Source organism: Panthera pardus, unplaced genomic scaffold (assembly GCF_024362965.1).
Source record: "Panthera pardus isolate Hobbes unplaced genomic scaffold, ASM2436296v1 HiC_scaffold_17, whole genome shotgun sequence".
NCBI lineage: Eukaryota > Metazoa > Chordata > Mammalia > Carnivora > Felidae > Panthera > Panthera pardus.
The window spans coordinates 101,137,271-101,162,098 of record NW_026526732.1 but is presented as its reverse complement, the minus strand read 5'-3'; the positions used below and the strand labels follow the sequence as shown (position 1 = coordinate 101,162,098).

Here is a 24,828-nt window from a genome sequence, read left to right as displayed (position 1 = left end):
AGCAGTTTTCCAAAGCCCTATCTTTATTTTTTAATCTTCCTCCCACTTCTTTACAGACTTGTCCCCGTGCTTTTTAGCACTGATGCAACCACTGTCTGGCTTCCTCTCCTCAGAGGTGATGGCATTTTTAAGAGGCCAAGGAAGGTTTTACTCGCCATGCATTTCTAGGGTCCAAAAGGAGTTAAAACATTTAACTAGTGTGTTCTTCTAGAACAGAAAAGCATTTGAGCAGAGGCCACTCCTCAAATAGAAACAGATGCCACAATGGACAATAGGCTTAGGCATGACTTACCCTTTCCAGCCCCCATGGACTCCTTCCCTACCCAAGTGTAAGCATACAGTTAGTCTAGAAGGGCTCTTTCAAGTGTGACCATAGATTTACTTTTATTAAGATAGAGGGGAGGGCAGGATCATATAACTGGTAAGACTTTAAGGTTATCATCAAGAGTCAGCAAGGATTATAGCTCCAGTGTTTCTGGGTACTCAGCATCAGTGAGGTGGAAAGAAGTGAGAGAAGCATCTTCTCTTTGAAAGTTGAACTTGCCATTTTGAAATATTCTCCCAGTAGCTGGCTTCCATCCTAGGTAAGTGACTAAGATATAATGCAATGGACAGATACTTTTAAGGCTTTCAGAAAGTTCAACAATGCTAATGCCCTGATTTTTAAAAAAGCACTAAATGCCTGCATTAAGGTAATATACTAATAGAAAATAAAAGAAAATTTTAAAGGTAAAAAAAAGGGAAGGGACAAAAACAGGAAACAAGTAGTAAGGAGAGAGGAGGGGTTAGCAAAAAAGAAACTGAGCAGGTTGTGGTAGCTAGCCACCAATAACTGCTTCAGGGGGCGCCTGGGTAGCTCAGTAAGTTAAGCCTCCGACTTTGACTTTGGCTCAGGTCATGATCTCACAGTTCATGGGTTTGAGCCCAGCGCCCTGCTCTGTGCTGACAGCTCAGAGCCTGGAGCCTGCTTTGGATTCTGTATGCGTGTGTGTGTGTGTGTGTGTGTGTGTCTGCCCCTCTCCTGCTCGCGCGCTCAAAAATAAAATAAAAACATTAAAAAAAAATAACTGCTTCAGGTGCCACCAGTGGATTAATGTCATAGTCCCCCTGAGCTTCATGCCCATTACTGAAACCCAACAGGGGGATTTGCTCTGACAAGCAGCAATAAAACTAAAGCTGTTGACTGTATTAGCAGTAAACTACCCGTGACATGGAGATACGCTTTCTGGGTCAGGCTTGGCTATTCTATCATGTTCCTGAAGTGGTTCATTATCAGAAACAGCTGTTATGAAAATCAGATTCCTGGGTTCTATTTCAGACCTAAAGAATCCCATATCTGGGCGTCAGGATTTTGTTTGCTTTTTGTTTTTATCTTTAAGCTTTCCAGTGGTGATGGATAGTTGTTGTTGTTGTTTCTCTTTCCTGAAAATGTTTCAGGAACAGGATTACATTTAAGGCATAATAATTTAAACAAGTTTTACAAAAATCACCAAAGGTGAGAATACCTACTACGATCCTGACAATATTTCACCCATTTGCTTCTTTATTTAGGACTTAGTTTTCTCTTTGAAGGACATGCATTTCCCCTTGTTCAGATCTTTGCATTGCAGCTGCAGATAGGTGTAGAGATCAGAATTGAGATTAGCACTCTGTAGCCCTAAAGTTAACGTATATTGAGTCTCCTGAGGGGAACATGCAAGGCCCAGTCTTCGGAGAACCGAGAGGGAGTAGAGAGGCAGGGATCCACACAGGTGAAGATGGTAAAAAGATAATGCGGCAGTGGGAGGATTAGGGACAAGACGGCTGCATTAGTTCTTTGGACATCCTTGGGCCAGAGACACAACCGTGAATAATCCGCAGCCCCTCTCCCAACAAGCACAGGCCCGGGGTGCCACTTTCAACCGGAACCAACCATTTACACTTCAGTGTGAACTGGGACAAGAACCCTTTTCCCAGGGCTGGGAGAGGTGAGGTCCCGAGCTCAAGGCGCTGGCGGGGAGCGTGGAGAACCCGGTGAAAGGAAAGGAAGCACCTTCCCCTCCACCGTAGCTCATCTAAGGGGACCGCTCCCCCCGCCCTGGACCTCATAGCAACGATGGCACCCTCTCTGCGGTCACGTCCTTCCACCCCGCCCCGCAACGCCCCAGTCACAGCCACTGAGTCCGTAGCCACCTCTCAAACGGAAAGCCGGATCCTGGGGGTGGCGCATGCGCTCACTCCTTGCACCCGCTCCTCAGGCCCCGCCCCCAAGCGCGGCGCTCCGGAAGTTTGGCATTACCATGGAGCTTCCAGAGGCCCACAGACGCGGCTCGTCGCCCCGGCAACTGGGGCGCCCAACACTCTACCCGGCTGGAGGCGGCAAAAGCGGCCGCCATGGTGTCCAACCCTGTGCATGGCCTGCCCTTTCTCCCGGGCTCGTCCTTTAGGGACCCCACGGTGAGGACTTCTCTGCCCAACCCCCACCTGGCCCCACGCGCAGGCGGCCTCGAGGGCTCGCTGCTTAGCGCACCTGCAGCCTCCTCCTCCCAAGATTGCCCTGTGTCCCTTCAAACCCGTCCTCTGTCCCCACCTGTTCTCTGCCCGCCTCCACAATGCCGTCGTCCTCCTCCTCTCCCATCCTTTGCCCTCGGCCTCATCCTCTAGTTTTTCCACTCCACCTGGGCAAGACATTGGCCTCCTTGTTCTCATCCTCCTAGCTGCGTTCTCCTCCTACCCTGTTCCTCTGGTCCCTGCCTCTTCTCCCTCCAGATCTCAGTTTGCCCCAGTTTCCTCCCTAGCTCATTGTCCCATCCCGTATCCCTCTCTGCCCAGCTCCCTTCGTAACCGCGCTCAGTTCCCCAGCCTAGCCCCTTTTCCCACTCAGCCTCCCTACAACTTCGTCCTCCTTCCCACAGCCCCATCCCACCCATCTTCCCTAGCCCATCATTCCCGCCCGCCTCCTTCCTCTTCCTTATCCTGGACCCAGCAGTCTTGCCCCCTCCCAGCTTGGTTTCCTGCCTTCTGTATATCATTTCCACTCATTCTCCTCTTTCCGCCAGGTCCTTTTCCGCAGTCTCTGCCCTCCTCGTTTATGCTTCTACCTAGCCCCGTCCCCTTTCCGTCCAGCACTCCTGCCTTGTCTACAACTTAGTCCCACCTTCTCTCCAGCCCTGTTTTATCTTCTTTCACAACTTCGGTTTCTCCAAAAGTCAGACTTTTGACACTTGCCTATCTTCCTCCCAAACCATACCTCCCCGCTTTGTAGAAGATAATTCCATCCCGTCCCTTCAACCACAGTTGATTAGTTGTTTTTTTCTTCCCCAGTTCTATTCTTTTCTCTCTAACATTTGTACAAAAGATTCCTGACTAGATTGTTTTGCTCTTTCCCTACTTTAACTGTTTTTAGTTGTATTCTGTAGACAAAATTGCAGGGGTGGGGGGCGGGGGGAAAGCTTGTTTTTGTTTTTGGTTTTTTTTCTCCTTCTGACATAGTTTAGCCTTTGACAAGATTATTTAGTATTTGTTTCAGTTCAGACATGGTTACTGAAATATATGTTTGAAGATTAATATTGAGATTCAGTAAGCTATCATAGATGAGATGATGATAATTTGTATAGTTTAATAATTTAAGTTACAAGTTCCTTTCCATGGGTATAAAGGTAAGATAAAATATGTAGTCAACTTATTTTCCTTGGGAGACTGAATTGAAATTGAAAGTTTGGTGAAGGAGTTTGAATTCTGAGTCTCTTCTTGATAATTATTCCTGCATGAAGACACAGCATTATAGAGTTTTTGCTTCAGTGGAGTTTTCCATTTTACGTAAGTTAAAAAATATTGTAGGCACATTCCCATCCTGTGCAGGAGGAGCCTAAGCATCTGGTGTTGGTGAATGTGGGTTACCCACAAGGCAGGGTTGAGTCAATTTGGGGGATTTACAAAGGTGTGGACTGGAGGTGCCAGGCTCTGAGAATATACATTGCTGTTCTTCGTGTAAGATGAACTGTGCATTGGACATAATTTATTTATTTTTTTAAAGTTTATTTTTATTTTGAGAGAAAGAGAAGCCCAAGCAGGGATTGGGATGTGGGGCTTGATCTCACGAACCTTGCAATCACGACCTAAGCTGAAATCAAGAGTCCGACTGAGCCACCCAGGCACCCAGACCTATTTTATATTTTAAATACACTGGCCAAGTGTCAACCTATTTGCCTTATTTGAAATTTGGGAAACATGTTCACTGTCTTTATTCAGCACTGAAGAACTATATATATGTAACACTCAAAGCATTCAGAGGGTGAACCATAATGACTAAGAGGGGTGGGAGGCTACCCAGTGTGTGGTATTTTGTTATAGCAGCCTGAACAGACTAAGATAGTTTGTAAATATTTTCTCCCATTCCTGAGGTTGTCTTGTCATTTTATTTCCTTTGCCATACAGAGCTTTTTAATTTGATCTAGTTCCATTTGTTTATTTTTGCTTCTGCTGACTGTACTTTTGGCATTATATCCAAAGTCAAGACTTTGATATGACACAAAGTGTCAAGGAGCTTTTTCCTTCGTTTTCTTTCAGGAATTTTACAATTCCAGGTCTTATGTTTAAGACTTCAGTAGTATACTTTGAGTCAATTTTTGTGAGTTCCATAAAATAGGGATCCAGTTTCATTCTTTTGCATGGGGATACCCAGTTTTCCCAGCACCAATTATTGAAGAGACTGTCCTTTCCCCATTGTGTATTCTTGGCATGCTTGTCAAAGATAGTTGGCCATATATGCATGAGTTTATTTCTGGGCTCTATTCTGTTCCATTGGCTTATGTGTTTCCTTTTTATGCCAGTACCACACAGTTTTGATTACTGTAGCTTTATTTTTTGTTTTTCATTTTTAAAATTTTTTAAATGTTTATTTTTGAGGGAGTGCACGTGGGGGAGGGAGGGAGAGGGGGACAGAGGATCCTCAGCGGGCTCTGTGCTGAGAGCAGCGATCCCAATGTGGAGTTTGAACTCATAAACTGTGATATCATGACCTAAACTGTAGTCAAAGTTGGATGCTCAACTGACTGAGACACTCAGGTGCCCCTGATTACTATAGCTTTGTAATGATAGTTTGAAATCAGGAAGTATGATACCTCCAGGTTTGTTGTTCTTTCTCAAGATTGCTTTGGCTTTTTGGGGTCTTTTGTGGTTCTATGTGAATTTTAGGATTTTTTTTCAATTTCTGTGAAAAATGCCATTGGAATTTTGAGACGGATTGCATTGAATCTGTAGATCACTTTGTGGATGGTGTGGACCTTTAAACAATATTAATTCTTCCAATTCAAGAATATAAGATATCTTTCCATTTGTTTCTGTCTTCTTTAATTTCTTTCATCAGCGTCTTACAGTTTTCAGTGTATAGGTTTTTCATGTCCTTTGTTCAATTTATTCCTAAGTATTTTATTGTTTTTGATGCTATTATAAATGGAATTGTTTTCTTAATTTCACTTTCAGATAGTTCATTGTTAGTCTATAGAAACACAATTGATCTCTATATGTTAATTTTGTATCCTGCAACTTTACTGAATTCATTGATTAGTTCTAACAGTTTTTTGGTGGAGTCTTTAGGGTTTTCTGAATGTAAGATCCTGTCATCTGCATACAAATAGTTTTACTTCTTCCTTTCCTATTTGGATTCCTCTTATTTCCTTTTTTGCCTGATTGCTCTGGCTAGGACTTCTAGTACTATGGTGAATAAAAGTGGTAAAAGTGGGTACCCTTATCTTGTTCCTGGTCTTAGAAGAAAAGGTTTCAATGTGTCACCATTGAGTAGGATGTTAGGTATGGGCTTGTCACATTATGGCCTTTACTACATTGAGATATGTTCCTTCTTTACCCAGTCTGTCAAATTTTTATTAGGAATGGATGTTGTATTTGGTCAAACAGTTTTTCTCCCTCTATTGAGATGATCATATGATTTTTATCTTTCATTCTATTAATGTGGTATATAACATGTATTCATCTGTGTAAGTTGAACCATCCTTGCATCTCAAGCATAAATCCCACTTGATCATGATGTATGATCCTTTTAATGAGCTGTTGAATACAGTTTGCTAAATTTTTTGACTTTTGCATCTATATTTATCAAGGATATTGGTCTGTAACTTTTTTTTATATAGTAGCCTTATCTGGTTTTGGTATCAGGGAGATCTTTCTTGTTTCTTTTTTATAAATTTTTTTTTCTTTTAACGTTTATTTATTTTTGAGACAGAGAGAGACAGAGCATGAACAGGGCAGGGTCAGAGAGAGGGAGATACAGAGTCTGAAACAGGCTCCAGGCTCTGAGCTGTCAGCACAGAGCCCGACGCGGGGCTCGAACTCACCAACCGCGAGATCATGACCTGAGCTGAAGTCGGACGCTCAACCAACTGAGCCACCCAGGCGCCCCTCTTGTTTCTTAATGCATGCATTTATCACTATAAAATCCCCTATTAAACTGCTTTTGCTGGTTCCCAGATGCTCTCATATGTTATGCTACTATTTTCATTTGTTTCAAGATATTTTTTTTCTTTTTCTTTTTCTTTTTCAATATATGAAATTTATTGTCAAATTGGTTTCCATACAACACCCAGTGCTCATCCCAAAAGGTGCCCTCCTCAATACCCATCACCCACCCTCCCCTCCCTCCCACCCCCCATCAACCCTCAGTTTGTTCTCAGTTTTTAAGAGTCTCTTATGCTTGGGCTCTCTCCCACTCTAGCCTCTTTTTTTTTTTTTTTTTTTTTTTTTCCTTCCCCTCCTCCATGGGTTTATGTTAAGTTTCTCAGGATCCACAGAAGAGTGAAAACATATGGTATCTGTCTTTCTCTGTATGGCTTATTTCACTTAGCATCACACTCTCCAGTTCCATCAAGATATTTTTTAATTTCCCTTTTGATTTCTTCTTTGACCCGCTGTTGTACAGGAGTGTGTGGTTTAATTTCTACATATTTGTGAATGTTCTAGCTTTCTTCATGTTATTGATTTCTATTTTCATACCATTGTGTTGGGAAAAGATACTCGGTATGATTTCAGTCTGTTGAGATTTTTTTGTCACCTGTCATGTCACCTACCCTGGAAAATGTTTGTGTACTTTAGAAGAATGCGTGTTCTGCTATTGTTGGATGGCTTATTCTTTATATGTCTGTTAGGTCCATTTGGTCTAAAGTATTGTTCAAATCCAATGTTTCCTTGTTCATTTCCTATCTGTGAGTTATCCTTTGAAATCCCTTACTATTATTGTTTTGTCTATTTCTCCCTCAGATCTGTTAGTATTTCCTTAATATAGTTAGGTGCTTTGGTGTGGGGTACATATATATTTATGATCGTTATATCTTTTTTTCTCACTCTGTTTTAATTCCAGTATAGGTAGCACAGTGTTTTATATTAGTTTCAGGTGATTGTTATGTCTTCTTGATTAATTGATCCCCTTACCATTATATAATGATCACCTGTGTCTCGTTACCATTTTTGGCTTAAAGTCTATTTTGTCTGATAGAAATATAGCTACCCATGCTCTCTTTCGGTTTCCACTTGCATAGATTATCTTTCTCCATACCTTCACTTTCAGCCTATGTGTGTGCTTCAAGCCAAAGCGAGTCTCTTATAGTATAGACAGCATATAGTTGGATCTCGTGGGGTTTTTTTAGTCATCCACCTTGCCTTTTGATTGGAGAATTCAATTAATTTACATTTAGAGTAACTATTGTTAGGTACGGACTTACTAATGCCATTTTATTGTTTTCTGACTGTTTTGTGGTTCCTTTGTTCCTTTCGTCCTGTCTTGCGTCTTCCTTTGTGAAGTAATGATTTATCATAGCAGTATCTTTGCTTTCTTCTCTTTACTTTTTGTAAATCTACTGTAGATTTTTGCTTTGTGGTTACCATGAGTCTTAACATATAACATAAATATGTTATCTATATCTATATCTATATTTATTTTACACTGACAGCAATTCAACTTTGATCACATACAAAAACTCTACCCTCTTCCTCTTCTTCCCTTTATGTTTTTCATGTTACCATTTACATCTTTTTATATTTTTTATCCATTAGCAAATTGTTGGAGCTAGAAAGGTTTTCAATACTTTTGTTCTATAATCTTTATACTAGAGTTAAGAAGTGAACATATCACCATGTTACAGTTATTAGGGTATTCTGAATCCAACTATATGCTTACCTTTACCCAGGTGTTTTATTTTCATGTTACTAATTAATGCCTTTTTGTTATAGCTTGAAGAACTTCTTTCAGCCTTCCCCTAAGGCATGTTTAGTGGCAATGAATCCTCTCATCTTTCATTTATTAGGGAAAGTCTTCATCTTGCCTTTATTTCTGAAGCACATCTTTTCCAGAAAAGTATCCTGAGTTGGCAGTTTCTTTTATTTCTTTATTTTTTTTAATGTTTATTTTTGAGAGAGAGCAGTCACGAGTAGGAGAGGGGCAGAGAGATGGGGACAGAAGATCTGAAGTGGGTTCTGTGCTGACAGCAGAGAGGTTGATGTGGGGCTCGAACCCACAAACTGTGAGATCATGACCTGAGCCCAAGTCAGATGCTCAACCAACTGAGCCATCCAGGTGCCCTGCAGTTTCTTTCTTTTAGCACTTTGAATAGATCATCACATTCTCCTCTGACCTACAAAGTCTCTGCCGAGAAATCCAGAGGTTGCCTTGTATGTATGAGAGAGTTTTTTTTTCTTTTACTGGTTTTAAAATTCTGTCTTTGATTTTAGACAGTTTTATTATTATGTGTCCTGGAGAAGATTATTTTGGAGTGAAATTTTGAGATACCTATAGCTTCATGAACTTGAATGTCCACATCTCTCCCCAGGTTTGAGAAGTTTGCAGCCATTATTTTTTTAAATAATCTTTCTACCCCTTTCTGTCTTCTCCTAGAGAAGGATCCAGTGGTGCAAACATGATTTTTCTTGTTGGTGTCCCCATAAGTCCCATGGGCTTTTTTCATGCCTTTTCATTCTTTTTTTTTTTTTTTTTCCTCTGATTGGATAACTTCAATTCATTTGTCTTCTAGCATACAGATTCTTCTGCTTGTTCAACTCTTCTGTTGAAGCTATAGTTGGAATCTTCAGTTGAGTCATTGTGTTCTTCAGCCCCCAAATTCCTGTTTGGTTCTTTTTTATGTTGAACTTCTCATTTTGTTCCTTTGTTGTTTTCCTGACATCATTAATTGCTTATTTGTATTCTTTGTAGGTCTCTGAGCATCTTTAGGACAATTTTGAATTTTTTTTTATTAGGCAATTCCTGGTTCTCCATTTCTTTGAGACTATTTACTATAGATGGTGGAGTCATGTTTCCCTGATTCTTCATGATCCTTGTATCTTGCATAAGTGCCTTCACATGAAGAACCAGTCACCTCTTCCAGACTTTATGCACTGACTGTGGTAAGGGAGTCGGTGGAGGCGTGCTGAAGCTTGCTGTGATCCTGGGCCTAGTGGTGTATGTAGGGCACCAAGTGCAGGGGTGTGTGGCAGCACTGGGTTCAGGTTGGGGGACATGATGTCTCTTTGGCCCAGGCCACTGGGGTATGCAGCACTGACAACTGTTAGTCCTTTGCAGGTAGTACAGGGGGTCCATAGTGGCTTCAAGGACTATTGGGGTCTTTAGTAGTACCTCTGGGTCTAGCAGCTAGGGACCAGGGCAAGCAGCAGTGGTGGCTGGAACAGGTAGTGTACACATACTTGTCTGCAGGGTGCCAGCTGTGGGAGCCTCTGTAGGGGCAGGGGCCATCTGCAGACACACACATAGCGGTGGGAGCCAGAGCAGGCAAGGGCCAGGGCCAACTATGGGCTCACTGGCCGCTGTAGAGGCCCTGGTTGTTGGTGTGTCCTCCTGTGGCTACACACTCTCCTCTCTGGTGTGCACACTGCTGTAGAAGCCTGTGATGACTGATGATGGTTGGGTCATGTGCAGCACAGCCGGAGGGGCTAGTTTGAAGTGCGTGAATTGGGGAGGAGTCAGCCAGGGGGTGTCTGTGTTGGCATCTTGCACTCAAGCAGCTGCAGAGGCCAGAGCTGGCTGCTGATGTGGTTCCCAGGCTCTGGAGAAAACTTGGGGAGCGAAGGGAGTGAGGAGGGTGATCGGATGGCTGGCATCGTGAATACATGTGGGGTAAAAGCTGGTGACATCTGCAGGGGGTACCCAGTGGCTGCAGCAGTACTGGCCCTTGGCTTTGGGTCAGTGGTCAGATCTGCTGGGTTTGTCTACAGAGCAGGTGTCTGCACACCACAGTCACTCCCTCTGAGTACCTGCTGCCAGTCACCCCTCCTTTTCTTCCGTGTTCCTAACTGGCTTTTTACTCTTCAGCTTTGCCAGTCTGGGTGGGATGAAACTGAAGTGGGACCTTTGTGTAATGCCTCAAAAGACTGGAGAAGCTGCTTGCTCACCCTGCTCTTCCTTCCTGGCCAGGGAACCTCTTTCTGCCTGGGGAGTTCCTTTTGGCACTGAATAGTGCTGGTTTCGGGGATGAGATGACGCAGGCAAAATGAAGCTGTCTTCCTTCTCTCCTTGTGTAGTTATTCTCAGGTTTTTTTGTTTCACTGCATTGCTGTGACCTCCTAACTGGACTCCAGAGCTCCTCCAGAGCTGTTTTTGTCCATGGATAACTAACTGTTCAATTGTTGATCTTTGTGGAGGGATAGGGAGCCTGCGGTGTCCTATGTTACCATTTTCATCTCTCCTCTGCCCTTGAAAATATTTCCTTTCCACTTTTTTCTTTTTTATTTAATCTTTTAATTACCAAAAAAAAAAGTGTTCGTTGTAATATATATATGAATGTATATTTATATATTTACATATATATCTCAACATTATTCAGAAAGAATACAGAGAACATCCAAATCCAGTTTCTTTCTTTGCACATGTTTGCATGCTTCTAATTATAGTATACATGTAATTTTATATGCTGCTTTTTTGGGCTTATTAAATCATAAACATTTTTCCCAGATTGCCATGTGGTCTTTAAAACCAATATTTTAATGGCTTCATCATAGTCCATTAAGTGACTTTTCCATCATTAACTCATATGTTTGTCTTTTATTTCCAATGTTTTACTATTGCAATTAACATTATAATGGTCAGCTTCAGTCATATTGTTCTTTCCCATAATTTTGGATTAAATTTTTAAAATGAAGGATTAAGGGTAGAATTACTGAGTTCAAGACTTCGAATATATAATACCCATTTTCATTTCAAAGAGTTGTCTGAATGCATCAGTGTTACTATAACAAGAAGAGCCTTTTATTTCAGGTAAGAATTCATGTCACAGAGTCGGATCTTCTAGGTTCCATGGTTTATGAGCACTAGATAAGATTAAAAACACAGGAAGAATTAAGTGAAGGATTAAGAGTATAGACAAGATAGGGGCGTCTGGGTGGCTCAGTCGGTTGGGCGTCCGACTTTGGCTCAGGTCATGATCTCACAGTTCGTGAGTTCAAGCCCCGCATCGGGCTCTGTGCTGACAGCTCGGAGCCTGGAGCCTGCTTCGGATTCTGTGTCTCCCTCTCTCTCTGTCTCTCTGCCCCTACCTTGCTCACACTCTCTTTCTCTCTCTCAAAAATAAATAAACATTAAAAAAAAAATTAAAAAAAGAGTATAGATGAGATAATATTTTAGTTTCTCATGAAAAGTGAACTGGTAACTAAATTGGGCATTCTGGAGCAGGACTTTAAGTTTATTTTAAGCTCAGGCTGCTGCTTTTCTCCCTGTTCCTGACCAAGTGTTTTAGCTTAAAACATAAGAACCTTCTAGTCTAGGTAAACTTTTTGATATAAGGTTTGTGATGTTTGTAAGCAAAGGTTTAAGTTATGATGCTTTTGAAAGTTAGCTCTTTTGCCTAACATATTTATAAAATATTACTAATGAACCACTTCTTTCCTTCCTCAGAAAACAGCATTTCATAGAAGCCAGACACTGGGCTACAGGAATGGCTATGCAGTTGTTCGACGTCCAACAGTTGGGATAGGCGGGGACCGGCTTCCAGTCAACCAGCTGTCCCAGGCTGAGCTGGATGAGTTGGCCAACAAGGCATCAGTTCTAACTTATGGCCAACCTAAGCAGGCCCCACCTGCAGAATTTATTCCTGCACATGTGGCTCTTGACAAAAAGGTATCATCTGGGACTTCAGGGTGCCCCTTGAATTCAGATTTCTGAGTGCCAACTGTTTGCAGGAAAGTCAACAGCTAACCACAGGTTTTCCAGAGCGCACTGAGGAGAAAATTGTTCAAATGCCTCAACCTTTAGTCATAGACAGCTGAACTTAGGATTGAAAGAGGCTTTCTTTAGTCAGGAAGCCTATTACAGAAAATAATTCCCTGTAGCCTTCACTGAAATATTTTCCAAATACAGTTAAAGAAAAGTTGGATGAATTCTGAATTCTTGAGTTCATATTGCTCCATGTTTACCAGCTCTGTGCGGTCTACTTTTTGAAAGTCTTATCCGTAATGTGACAAAACCTTAGTCTCTATGAATTGCAAAATGTCATCATGACAACAACTCCATTTTTTGCAGTTTTGTCCAGGCTGTCTCCGTAAATTTTTATTTTTCAGGGAACATTTCAGATTTGGCACAACATAACCAAAGGGTAGTGTAACATTTTTGTTTGTTTCTCACTTACCCATATGCTTTTGTAATGTAGGCTGTTTTATTTCCATCTGTTGACGATTCCATATCCTTGATTTTCCTTGTCAGTGAGCCTCTTCTTTCAACTAAAATGAGATAGTCCTAACCTTGGCCATGCCACAGAATCCCTACTGGGACTTAAGAAACGGAAATATCTCCGTAACCCTCATTGAGCCTAATTTCCAGGTGATGTTTATGTATAACCGAGTAAGAGAACTACTGACCAGTTTTTATGTTAGCTATCCTAGCCTAATTTCTTTCTCTCTTTTTTAAATTTTTCTTTTCGCTTTATTATTTTCGTTACATGTCTATACTATGTTCATCTAGCTAGTTAACTTTTATTGAGTAGCTATTGAAACTAGAGGCTGGAAGATACAAAGTAACCTGGTGGTGAAACTATATCATTTACATTCATAATTATTTAATTTAAAAAATCTTTTTAACGTATCAGCCAGAATCCTTATAATCTCCTTTTCCCCATCTCAGTGAACTCAGCTGATAACACGTTCACGTATCCATTCACAAGGTGAACATAAACATCCAGTAAACAGTATCAATTATGTGACGGTATTTCTTTACTTTTTTCTTGTTTCTCTGTGAGTCTATGATAGTTTCAGCCCCAGCTGTGACCCTAACCCCAAGTTTGGCCTCAGGCAAGCCACTCAACCACCCTGAGTCTGTTTCCTCCTTTGTAAAATGAGGGAGATTCAATTTGCTGATCACTTCTGGCTTTCACATTTTGTGTATTTATGTATTGGTGGCTCAAATGCAGACCATTTCACGCATGGATTATTGATCATGTCCCCACTAGTAGTGATCATGTCTCCATTTCGGTTCTTTAGAGTTGGTCTAAAATGTTCCTTGAAAATGATCTTTTGTCTTTTGCTTTTACCATATTATCTTTCTCCTTCAAATGTTCCATTCCATTCCATTCAGCCATTTTGTCTTTTTATAATGAGTTTTAGGGCTTTAACTCCATTGTATGCATATTTCACCTCTGCAATTGCCCATTCTCTTTTGGTTTTTAATCTTGTTTTTCCATGGTACACTATACCTTTTTAGCAACAGCATTGTGTATAAAATTATTCATCTTCCCATTCATCAAACCATATTTGTGTTTTCACCAAAGGGTCTCCTTGGTTTGTTCCTCTAATTCCTGTAGAGGGTTAAGTTAACACTCTTGCCTACCTATAACACCATTCTAATATTTTCTCTCCCTGAGAAGAAAGATTAAAAATACAAACAGAATAAAAGAAATTTTAAAATTAATCCCAAAGCTTGTCAACACAAGCTTTTAATGTTTAAAACATTTTTTTAAATGTTTGTTTATTTCGAGAGAGAGAGAGAGAGAGAGAGAGAGAGAGAGGGAGGGAGGGAGGGGCAGAGAGAGGGAAACACAGAATCCAAACCAGGCTCCAGGCTCCGAGCTGTCAGCACAGAGCCCAACATGGGGCTTGAACTCACGAACTGCGAGATCATGACCTGAACAGAAGTCGGACGCTTAACTGACTGAGCCACCTAGGTGCCCCAGGCTTTTAATGTTTTTTAAATGTGCAATCGGTGTGCCATTTTGACTTCCCACTGATGCTTCCTGGAGGTTTTGCTCTATCTATCCATATGTTTCTGAGTACAATGAGGGTATTTATATGCCATCCAAAGATGCTGTGGTAGATGGATGATTTGACTCTTATTCATATAAATTCTCTAAGAATGAATGTCATTAATATGCATTTACAGGGGACTCTCATTTAAAGAAACGGACTTGAGCCTTCATTTTCATTTTGAAACTAGAAGTCATAGTTGTGCCCAAATTTCTTACTCTTTCCAGAAATTCTGAGAGAGATTTTTGATATAGAAGTGAAGCTAGGAGAGTTTAAGGTCTTTAAGCCATCTCATCAAGGAACCATGACTAAATAGTCTATATGTAGTTTAAATATCTCAAGCAGAGGTCAACAAACTTTTTCTGTAAAGGACCAAATGGTAAATATTTTGGGCTTTGCAGCTGTCTTAGTCTACTCGAGCTGACATAATAAAATACCATTTACTGGTACCTTACATAATAAAAATTAATTTTCTCATGATTCTGGAGACTGGAAGTCAAAGATCAAGGGTCCTGCTGATTTGGTTTCTGGGGAGGGCTCTTTTCTTGGCTTTAGATGGCTGCCTTCTTGCTATGTCCTCACATGGCCTTTCCTCAGTGTGGGTATGCTGAGAGAGAGAGAGATCTTCTCTCCTTACAAAGCCATCAATTCAATTGGATTAGAGACCTTCTTTAAGCTTCCTAAAGACTCTGTCTCCAAATGCAGTCATAGGGCTTCTACATAGGAATTTTTTTGCAGGGAGACACAGCAGCAGCCCATATGGTCCTTATCACAACTATTCAATTCTGCCCTTGTAATGGGAAAACAGCCATTAGCAAATACATGTTAATTATTTACATAATTATTTGTGGATACTGAAATTTGAATTTCATATAATTTCCATGTGTTGTTAAATCTTTTTTTTTTTTTAACCACTTAAATATGTTAAAAAAAAAAAAACTTGCAGGTCATACAAAATCAGGTGGCAGGGATAGATGTGTCCCATGGACCATAATTCAGCAACCTTTGATTTAGAAAATAGGAGTGATGAGTATTCAGTTCTCCCTGAGTGGTTCTCTTTATAGGGGAGTACTGATATTTTTTGGATGAGAGATAAATACAATGCTATTTCTCCCTGTTTCATGTGTTATAGGTGCTGAAATTTGATGCTTATTTTCAAGAAGATGTTCCTATGTCAACTGAGGAACATTATAGGATTCGTCAAGTGAACATTTACTACTACCTGGAAGATGACAGCATGTCTGTCATGGAGCCTGTTGTGGAAAACTCTGGAATCCTTCAAGGCAAGTTAATCAAACGCCAGCGGCTCGCCAAGAATGACCAGGGAGATCATTACCATTGGAAAGACCTCAATCGAGGAATAAACATTACAATTTATGGCAAAACTTTTCGCCTTGTTGACTGTGACCGATTCACACAGGTATAGTATTTGTTTCTAGAAATTGTGATGTCTGAAGCATTATTCTAATTTACATAAGGATATGTTTTGTTTATTAGGGTAGGAGGAAGATTCTGTTCGTCTGTCCTGTTTGGATTATTATATAGGTTGAGTTGGTGTTTGTGTGTTGCTGATATGTGTCAACACTGTGTAGTGACATCACTTTTTTCACATATCCATTCAAGTAAAATTAAACTCTCATCAGAGCTGAATCATTTGATAAGGAACCAGTTCCATGCCAGTACAAATGGAAGACAGAGGAGGTAGTACCCTTGATGGAATACAAAAATAGTATTACCTTTATTAGAAGATATGAGCCTAACAGTTTTTGTGCAATTCATATTTTTCCTGTAAATCATACTTGCTATATTCTGGAGAAACTTGCTATCTAAAGAATTCCTGAAATCATTTTTAAAAGAGAATACTTGTTTATATCGAGAAGAAGCCTCCATTTCCTCTATTTCATAAATATGTATTTTTGACAACTTAAAGTTATCGTTTCTTTACCACAAAATGTAGGTGTTAGGAAGTCAATTCTCAATTTGTCTTAGTTAAAAAAATTTCTAAAAAAAATAAAAATAAAAAAATAAAAATTTCTAGAAGCGAAGGTATAGTTTCTGAATTATTTTATGCCTTTCATTTCATGTTACCTAATGCCACATGTGATTAATCTTTACCTCACTGAGCTCCTATGAATTTATTTATTTATTTATTTTTTGCATTTAGTAATTCATTTAGCAAATACTGATTGATCGCTGGCTCTGTACCAAACATGGTCCTAGGGGCAGGCCGAGGATATAGACTTGCCCTCAGGAAGGCTATTACATTTTGGCTAGAGGAGACAAACAATAAGCAAACAAATATATAACATGTCAGATGTTGCTGAGAGCTGTGGAAGAAACTAGAGCTGAATAAAGGGGAGTGGAGTGTGAGGCGAGTGCTATGTATAGAGGCTGGTCAGGGAAGGCCTCGCTGGTAAGATGACACATGAACAGAGACCTCAGGGAAGTGAAGAGAGGAGCCTGGCATCCGTGCCATTCCAGAGCAACAGAGAAAAACAGTGTAGAAGGTAGAGGTGCTAGACCATCTCTGAAATATTGTCCCCTTTAAGCATGTTTTGGTCTCTCATGTTTTAGGTTTTTAAGGTCCTTTTTTATGGTAGGCAGTTTCAGAATTGTATCAATAATGAAGAATTATAAAATGTTATGTAAATTTCAGGTGTTGCAGTTATTTTTATAATTGTCTCTTTATGGACAATCTGAATGTTGGCAGTTCATTTCTGAGCAGTAATCTAAGCCAGTTACAGTCAGTTCTCATTTTTCACAGTAATTCTGTTCTATAAAGTCACCATAAACCCTTAACTAGCAAATACGAATCCATTGCTCCTACGAGAAATACTGGGGTAGGTTTCTATAACCTTATTTTATGTGTGTTTCTGTTTAAAGATGCCATATTTAAAATATCTTGTTGACTCATGAACATCAAACTCACCACTGGCAGCACTGGAACTCATGCCTGAAGGAAGCTTATCTAACACATGTATTTTCTTCTTAAGGCACATCACAGCCACCTTGTGTGTGTGTGTGGGGGGGGGGGGGGGGGATAAATGTACCTAATATAAACTTTACCACCTGAACCACTTTTCAATGTACAGTTTAGTGACATTAAGTACTTATCACAGCCTCCTTGCACTTAGACTGATAATTGACTAGAGCTGTATACTTTAGGTACTAGTGATTAGATTGACTTATGTTTTCAATAATTGATCTGTTAGAAGTTGGATCCTATAACAGTTTAAAATGTATACACATCTAATTTGATGGTTTTCTTTAGGGCGGGACCCATGACTGGATAAAGAAGGTAGTTGTCTTTATGGTGTGGTTCGAACAAGGAACAACCTCGAATCAAATATAACACCATCACCTTCCCTTCTCACCTCCTCTTCACTGTTCCAAATAAATGTTGGTCCTATAGACAGAATGAACTGAATACATTAAAAAAAAAAAATTAAATAAAAAAAATTAAAAAACTCTAGAAATCAGAGATCTAGAATTTATCATCTTTGTTAGAGTATTACCAGTAGTATAGCAGATGTGAATCCTGTTCCACAAATGCAAGTGTGCAGGAAATATTGTTTTGTGTTTTAAAAATAACTTAAAACCTACTTGAGTCCCAATCCAACTGGGCTGGTGTTTCTATTAACCCTTAGCTTTGCCAAAAATTCGGAGCCCTAAGAACAACAAGGAAGGCACACCCAGGCCTAATGGGGTCATACAGGCAGGGTCCATAGGCTGTCAATGACCAAGGGTGCCTCCTTGATGCTTTGGTGCTAGGTAGGATACTGAGACCCCGAATGCCTGAGGCTGGTGTGCCTGACTGGCTGCACATGTGCTCCGAGCACCCTAGGAGCACATGTGGAGGCTTGCTCTTCTGAGACCCACCCACTTGTGTCTGTTCTCCAGGCTGGGAGAATTTCCCCCTTCTCTGTCCTTGCCTTCAAAAACATTCCCTTCTCTCCCCTCCTTCTGGGGCACTTTAGAATAATCTCTTCAAAGAGTTCTAAGAGACAGGAAGAATAGTCAACTTCAGGAAGCTTCTGCATTCCTGCCAGAATTCCGAAGGTAAGGTTAACAAAGGGCCTGGTTTTCTGTTGAAAACAACAGAAAGGAGTAACCACCTCCCCACCCCCCATTAAATACCTCAATCAATAATCCTGCTTCACTAATACACCATCTCAAGAGAGAGGAGAATATTATTAGTCATTATCTCCATTTCAGCAGTTTTAATAGACATTAAGATCACAATATTTTAATATTGAAAAGATATTGGAAACTGTTTAGTGAAGCTTTGAAGACTAAAATTATAAGCTAGTTAGCAGCAGAGCTAATATTAGAACCCAAGTATGTTGGCCCTGAGTCCTGTATATTTTCTGTTGAATTGTCTAAAAGCAAATCACATAATTCCCAGAAGAAACCCAGATTTCAGATTAATTTTTAATTCCAGAATGTAAACAGATCCCCTGAGATTATTCTTTTCTTTTCTGATTATCAAAAAAAGTACAGTTTATTGTGCTTTTAAAAAGAAATGTCAAGTTGTATTAAAAGCTATAGGTACCGAAAATATTATACTTATTCATAATTAGCAAATTAAACAAGATCATATCAAGTTTAGATACCTTCCTTTTTCTGGTGAGATTTGAGTACTTGGTTTGTCTTTTCTATTTTGCTGAAATATTTTCTGGTCTAAAATAACCAGTGAGTGTGCTTTTTCTTTTCCTTTTTTGGAGAGAGATGGGCATGGGGGTTTAATCACATAGTTGTTTTTGGTGAATTGGAAAGCTGGGAATTTGATTTTAGCTTAACTTTGCCATTTTGTATCTTGCCCCCAGCCCTAAAACATGAATTACATATTGTTTGAAACTGTGGTTGGGTTTCAGATGTATGTATGTAAGCAATCCCTAGGACTTACTCTGTTTTTGGGCACCTAACTAAATTTCATTGTTCTAAATTTGTATTTGGAGGCAGTTACCTTACTATCATGTCTTCCAATTAGCTTGGCATATTGCCTAGCAGTTTTATAATATAGAATACTTAAGGTGATTATCAGTTATTATTTGCATTTTGGTGTTGGGTCAGTTGGAGGTTGGTTTTTTTTTTTTTATTTTTTTTTTCAACGTTTTTTATTTATTTTTGGGACAGAGAGAGACAGAGCATGAACGGGGGAGGGTCAGAGAGAGAGGGAGACACAGAATCGGAAACAGGCTCCAGGCTCCAAGCCATCAGCCCAGAGCCTGACACGGGGCTCGAACTCACGGACCCCGAGATCGTGACCTGGCTGAAGTCGGACGCTTAACCGACTGCGCCACCCAGGCGCCCCGGGTTAGTTGGAGGTTTAGTGCTGCTAAAATGTACCTCAAACTGCAAACTTATGGTTAATTTGGAAAATGGCATAGAAATTACACTTATCTTTATACCATCTAATACTTCAGGAAGCTTCAAGAGAGATGATCATTATTACTTTTGAATGATTTAGGTATTTTTGGAAAGTCAAGGAATTGAATTAAATCCACCAGAGAAGATGGCTCTTGATCCTTACACTGAACTCCGCAAACAGCCTCTTCGTAAGTATGTCACCCCGTCAGACTTTGACCAACTGAAGCAGTTTCTCACCTTTGACAAACAAGTAAGTGATGTAGGCTCCTATGTAGGTTTACTCGTTTCCAAATGTGGTGTATGTTTATTAGCAAGCTATTCAGGTAGCTGTGTGTTTTAAAACATTGCATCTGTAGTTTATCCATTTGGATACAGTGCTATCTTTTGTTTCGTCTAGAGTTAGCGGTACAGGAATGCCTAAATTTTGTATTAGAGACCCAAAGGAGGTTGTGGAGTTAAGTCTTACGAGTTCCACCAAACTTTTCAATCTTTTTTTTTTTTTTTTTTTTTCAACGTTTATTTATTTTTGGGACAGAGAGAGACAGAGCATGAACGGGGGAGGGACAGAGAGAGAGGGAGACACAGAATCGGAAACAGGCTCCAGGCTCTGAGCCATCAGCCCAGAGCCCCACGCGGGGCTCGAACTCACGGACCGTGAGATCGTGACCTGGCTGAAGTCGGACGCTTAACCGACTGCGCCACCCAGGCGCCCCCAAACTTTTCAATCTTAAAGCAATTCCTGAGTTATGTCTGCTTCCCACTTTACATTTCCAACCAACTACTTCTTTTCCAAAATATGAGTTCATTTCATAGCCCCCTTTGGGAAATCCTAAGTAGAGAATTATTGGGAAATTTCAAAGCTATTGCATATAGGTAGGTTTGTAATGTTAAAATAGTTAATTCACAGGACTCTCATTGCAGATGCTTCCTTGTTAATTTTCTTTTCTTTGTTTTTTGTTTTTTGTTTTTTTAGAGAGTGCTTGCAAGCATGGAGGGGCGGGGAGAGAGGGAGAGAGAGAGAGAGAGAGAGGGAGGGAGGGAGGGAGGGAGGGAGGGAGGGAGAATATCTGAAGCAGGCTCCGCATTCAGCGTGGAGGCTGATGCAGGGCTTGATTCCATGACCCTGGGATCATGACCTGAGCTGAAATCAAGAGTCAGATGCTCAACTAACTGAACCACCCAGGTGCCTCCTCTTAAAAATTTTATATGAATGTATAAGTACAGAATGTTCTGGGTATCTTCCAGCTCTGTTCCACCCACCCTATCCTCCCTGTTGTGGGTTAGTATGTAGAGGCAGTTTTGGGTCATCTCCTTTCTGTACAAAGGGAAAGAGAAAATGAAGAGGTCATCCTCAGTGCTTCTTTGCTGCTGTTTCCCTCTCAGAAATGTAATTGCTTTTAGTTCAGAAAATTTTGCCTAGCACTAGCATGGTCTTTTAAGGACATTCTTTATATCAATCATGTATCTGTTATTATTTTGTCTTTATAGATTGTATTGTCGATACTGTTACTGGAAGATGTATGTTGATGTAACTAAAAAAAGACTGATTAATGAATGAAAATTCTTTCCATACTAATTACATATAAACCATTCACGTATACCTCTATTACTACATATGGACCCCTGTATAAAACACATTGCTCTTTTTTCTTTTGTTTTTGTTTATTGATGTATAATTGACATACAATATTATATTAGCTTTAGGTATACAACACAGTGATTTGACAATTGAATACTTTGCAAAATGGTCACCATAATAAGTCTACTTACCATTTGTTACATTACAAAGTTTTTATAATATTATTGACTATATTCCCCATCCTGTTCATTACATCCCCATGACTTATTTTATAACTGAGAGTTTGTACTTCTTAAACTCCTTCACCTATTTCACCCATTCCCCCTACCCTCCCACCCTGCCACCAAGCTCCCTACCCTCTGGCAATCACTAATCTGTTCTCTGTATCTATGAACTGGGTTTTGTTTTGTTTTTTAGTTTTTTAAAGTTTATTTATTTATTTTGAGAGAGAGTGTGTGTGTGCACATGCATGTGAGCAGGGGAAGGAGAGAGAGGGAGAGAGAGAGAATCCCAAGCAGACTCTGCACTGTCAACATGGAGCCCGACATGGGGCTTGAACTCACAAACATGAGTTCACAAAACATGTTTTGTTTTTCAGATTCCACATGTAAGCGATAATTATGCAGTATTTGTGTTTCTGTGTCTGACTTGTTTCACTTAGCATAATACCCACAGAGTCCATCCATGTTGTTGCAAATGGCAAGATTTCATTCTTTTATATGACTGAGTAGCATTCCATTGTATATATAAACCACATCTTCTTTATTCATTCCTCCATTGGTGGATAGGTTATTTCCAAATTTTGGCTATTTTAAACAATGCTACAATGAACATAGGGGTGCTTATATCTTTTAGAATTAGCATTTCATTTTCTTTGGGTACTACCCAGTAGTGGAATTGCTGGATCATGTGGTAGTTCTATTTTTAATTTTTTAAAATGTTTTTTAACATTTATTTATCTTAGAGAGAGAGACAGAGCACAAGCAGGGAGGGGTAGAGAGAGGGGGAGACACAGAATCCAAAGCGAGCTCTAAGCTCTGAGCTGTCAGCACAGAGCCCGAGGCAGGGCTCAAACTCACAAACCATGAGATCATGACCTGAGCCGGAGTCAGATGCTTAACTGACTGAGCCACCCAGACACCCCTGTTTTTAATTTTTTGAGGCACTTCTATACTGTTTTCCATAGTGGCTACACCAGTTTACATTCCCACCAACAGTGCATAGGGGTTCGTTTTTCTCTAACCAATGCTTGTTATTTCTTGTCTTTTAGATAATAGTCATTTGACAGGTGTAAGGTGATATCTCATTGGCGTTTTGATTTGCATTTCTCTGATGATTAGTGATTTTGAGCATCTTTTCATGTGCCTGTTGGCCATTTGTATGTCTTCTTTGGAAAAATATCTATTCTGATCCTCTGCCTATTTTTAAAAATCAGAATGTTGGATTTTTTGTGATTGAATTGTAGGAGTTCTTTATATATTTTGGATGTTAATCCCTTCCTTATCAGATATGATTTGTAAATATCTTCTCTCATTCAGTAGGTTGCCTTTTCATTTTGTTGATAGCTTTCTTCATTGTATAGAAGCTTTTTAGTTTGATGTGATCTCATTTGTTTTTGCCTTTGTTTCTCTTGCCTGTGGAGTCTCATCCAAAGAAATATGGCTCAGACTGATGTCAATAAGCTTATTGTCTATGTTTTCTCCTAGGGGTTTTATGATTTAGGTCTTTAATCCATTTCGAGTTTATTTTTGTGTATGGTTTGAGAAAGTCGCCCGGTTTCATTCTTTTGCATGTAGCCATCCAGTTTCCCCAGCACCATTTCTTGAAAAGACTCTTTCCCCATTGTATATTCTTGCCTCATTTGTCGTAAATTAGTTGACCATATAAGTGTGAATTTGTTTCTGGACTCTTTGTAGCATAGTTTGAAATCACGGAGCATGATCTCTTCACCTTTGTTCTTTCTCAAGAGTTTTTTGGCTATTCTGGGTCTTTTGTGGTTCCTTATAAATTTTAGAATTATTCTAGTTTTGCAAAAACACCATTGGAATTTTGATAGGGATTGGATTATATCTGTAGATTGCTTTGGGTAGTGTGGACATTTTAACAGTATTAATTATTTTAATCTGTGAGCACGAAATCTCTCTCCATTTGCTTGTGTCTTCAATTTCTTTCATCAGTATCTTATAGTTTCCATTGCTGTTTTAATTTGGCTTCTCTTTCACTAATATTTTGGATCAAAGCGAATTCTGCTTTCTCAGTGCAAACTTATAAGTCTGTTATTTAATACTTTCCAGCTGTTGACACCTGGTATATAATTTCAGATGTTTTTGTATCTTTGGTGAATTTTTTTTTTTTTTTTTTTTTTTTTTTTACCAACTGAGATCACTTCATAGTCTTTGCAGCTAACCTTTTCATCATTGTCTGATATATAAATGCCAGAGTAGCTATGTCAACCTCTCCTCTTGTATAATTCTTACTTAAGTCACTACTTTGTATGTCTCAAAGGTTCTTCGATTCTATGCAATCTGGGATGATACAGACAGCATGTTTGGTGAATGTCGGAACTATATCATTCATTACTATCTTATGGATGACACAGTTGAAATTCGAGAAGTCCATGAACGGAATGATGGGCGAGATCCTTTCCCACTCCTGATGAACCGCCAGCGCATGCCAAAAGTTTTGGTGGAGAACGCAAGTATGTTTGATTCAGTTTATTCTCCGTAATTGGGACATTTTTTGAATCTCAAAGGAGTTACTTAATCAGTATGGTCATTCCCTTTATGGTTGGGAGGCTCTTGCTATGTTTTCGTAGGTACTCAAAAACAGCTTTCTTGTAACTCCCCTCAATGCTTGCCCCACAGTCTAGGCTTGCCTCCAAAATGGTCTGGTGGAGATGACTGATACCTAAATCAAGGAAACACCCATAATAGCAATGGGAGATTCATTAAAAAAAATTTCTTTTTGATGTTTATTCATTTTTGAGAAAAAGAGATCATGAGCAGGGGAGGGGCAGAGAGAGAGGGAGACACAGAATCCGAAGCAGGCTCCAGGCTCTGAGCTGTCAGCATAGAGCCCAACTTAGAGCTCGAACCCATGAATTGTGACATCATGACCTGAGCTGAAGTCGGACACTTAACCAACTGAGCCACCCAGGTGCCCCGCATTTAAAGTGCAAAAGAGCAAGCCTTGTGAACTAAAGCAGTTCAGATTTTTAATATATTTTTAAAACAAGCTGGTTTTTATTCAAACAAGCTTGTTTTCATATAGCTTACCATACCCTTATGTTCTTTCCTGACTTTGCTTCTCACCTCAATACTTCCTAAACAGGAAGTTTGTATGCGGGATAACTTAAGATTGGAGAAGGCATGTCTGTGACTCACAGAGGTGGGGCCCCATTGTGTCAGCCATGCTCTCTTTTCTGGTTCAAATAACCCAGTGGATTGGAGAGTGAAGATGCAAGAAGATGCAGCTGACATCCGCCAGCCATCAGTACTTCTCTAGGATAAGTGCACGTACTTTGGTCATTGACGTAGTGGTTTCAGAATTTTCTCTTATAAAAATGTCAGCTTGGTCACACATAATGACCTCTCTCATGCTTGAATGGCTGACAGAACTTTAAATACTTTTGTTGTTATTGTTTTTCTTTTTACTCT

At 39.9% G+C, this 24,828-nt stretch overlaps 1 protein-coding gene and 1 long non-coding RNA gene across 2 annotated transcripts in view; one reads left to right on the top strand and one right to left on the bottom strand.

Annotated features, from left to right (window-relative positions):
- Positions 1-358: 358 nt before the first annotated feature.
- On the bottom strand, positions 359-2,261 carry LOC109271748 (uncharacterized). Its single transcript, XR_002082096.2, has 3 exons — positions 2,173-2,261; positions 1,506-1,610; positions 359-592 (listed from the first exon to the last, which is right to left on the bottom strand). It is a non-coding gene; the product is annotated as an uncharacterized LOC109271748 (long non-coding RNA).
- Positions 2,262-2,268: 7 nt separating this feature from the next.
- The window catches only part of EFHC1 (EF-hand domain containing 1), a 67,151-nt gene continuing 44,591 nt past the window's right edge, over positions 2,269-24,828 (top strand). The window contains exons 1-5 of the mRNA XM_019457402.2: positions 2,269-2,436; positions 11,888-12,109; positions 15,356-15,643; positions 19,694-19,843; positions 23,678-23,870. Coding sequence (XP_019312947.1) covers positions 2,374-2,436; positions 11,888-12,109; positions 15,356-15,643; positions 19,694-19,843; positions 23,678-23,870 — 916 coding nt within the window. The 5' untranslated portion in view covers positions 2,269-2,373. The remainder of the gene's footprint in view (positions 2,437-11,887; positions 12,110-15,355; positions 15,644-19,693; positions 19,844-23,677; positions 23,871-24,828) is intronic.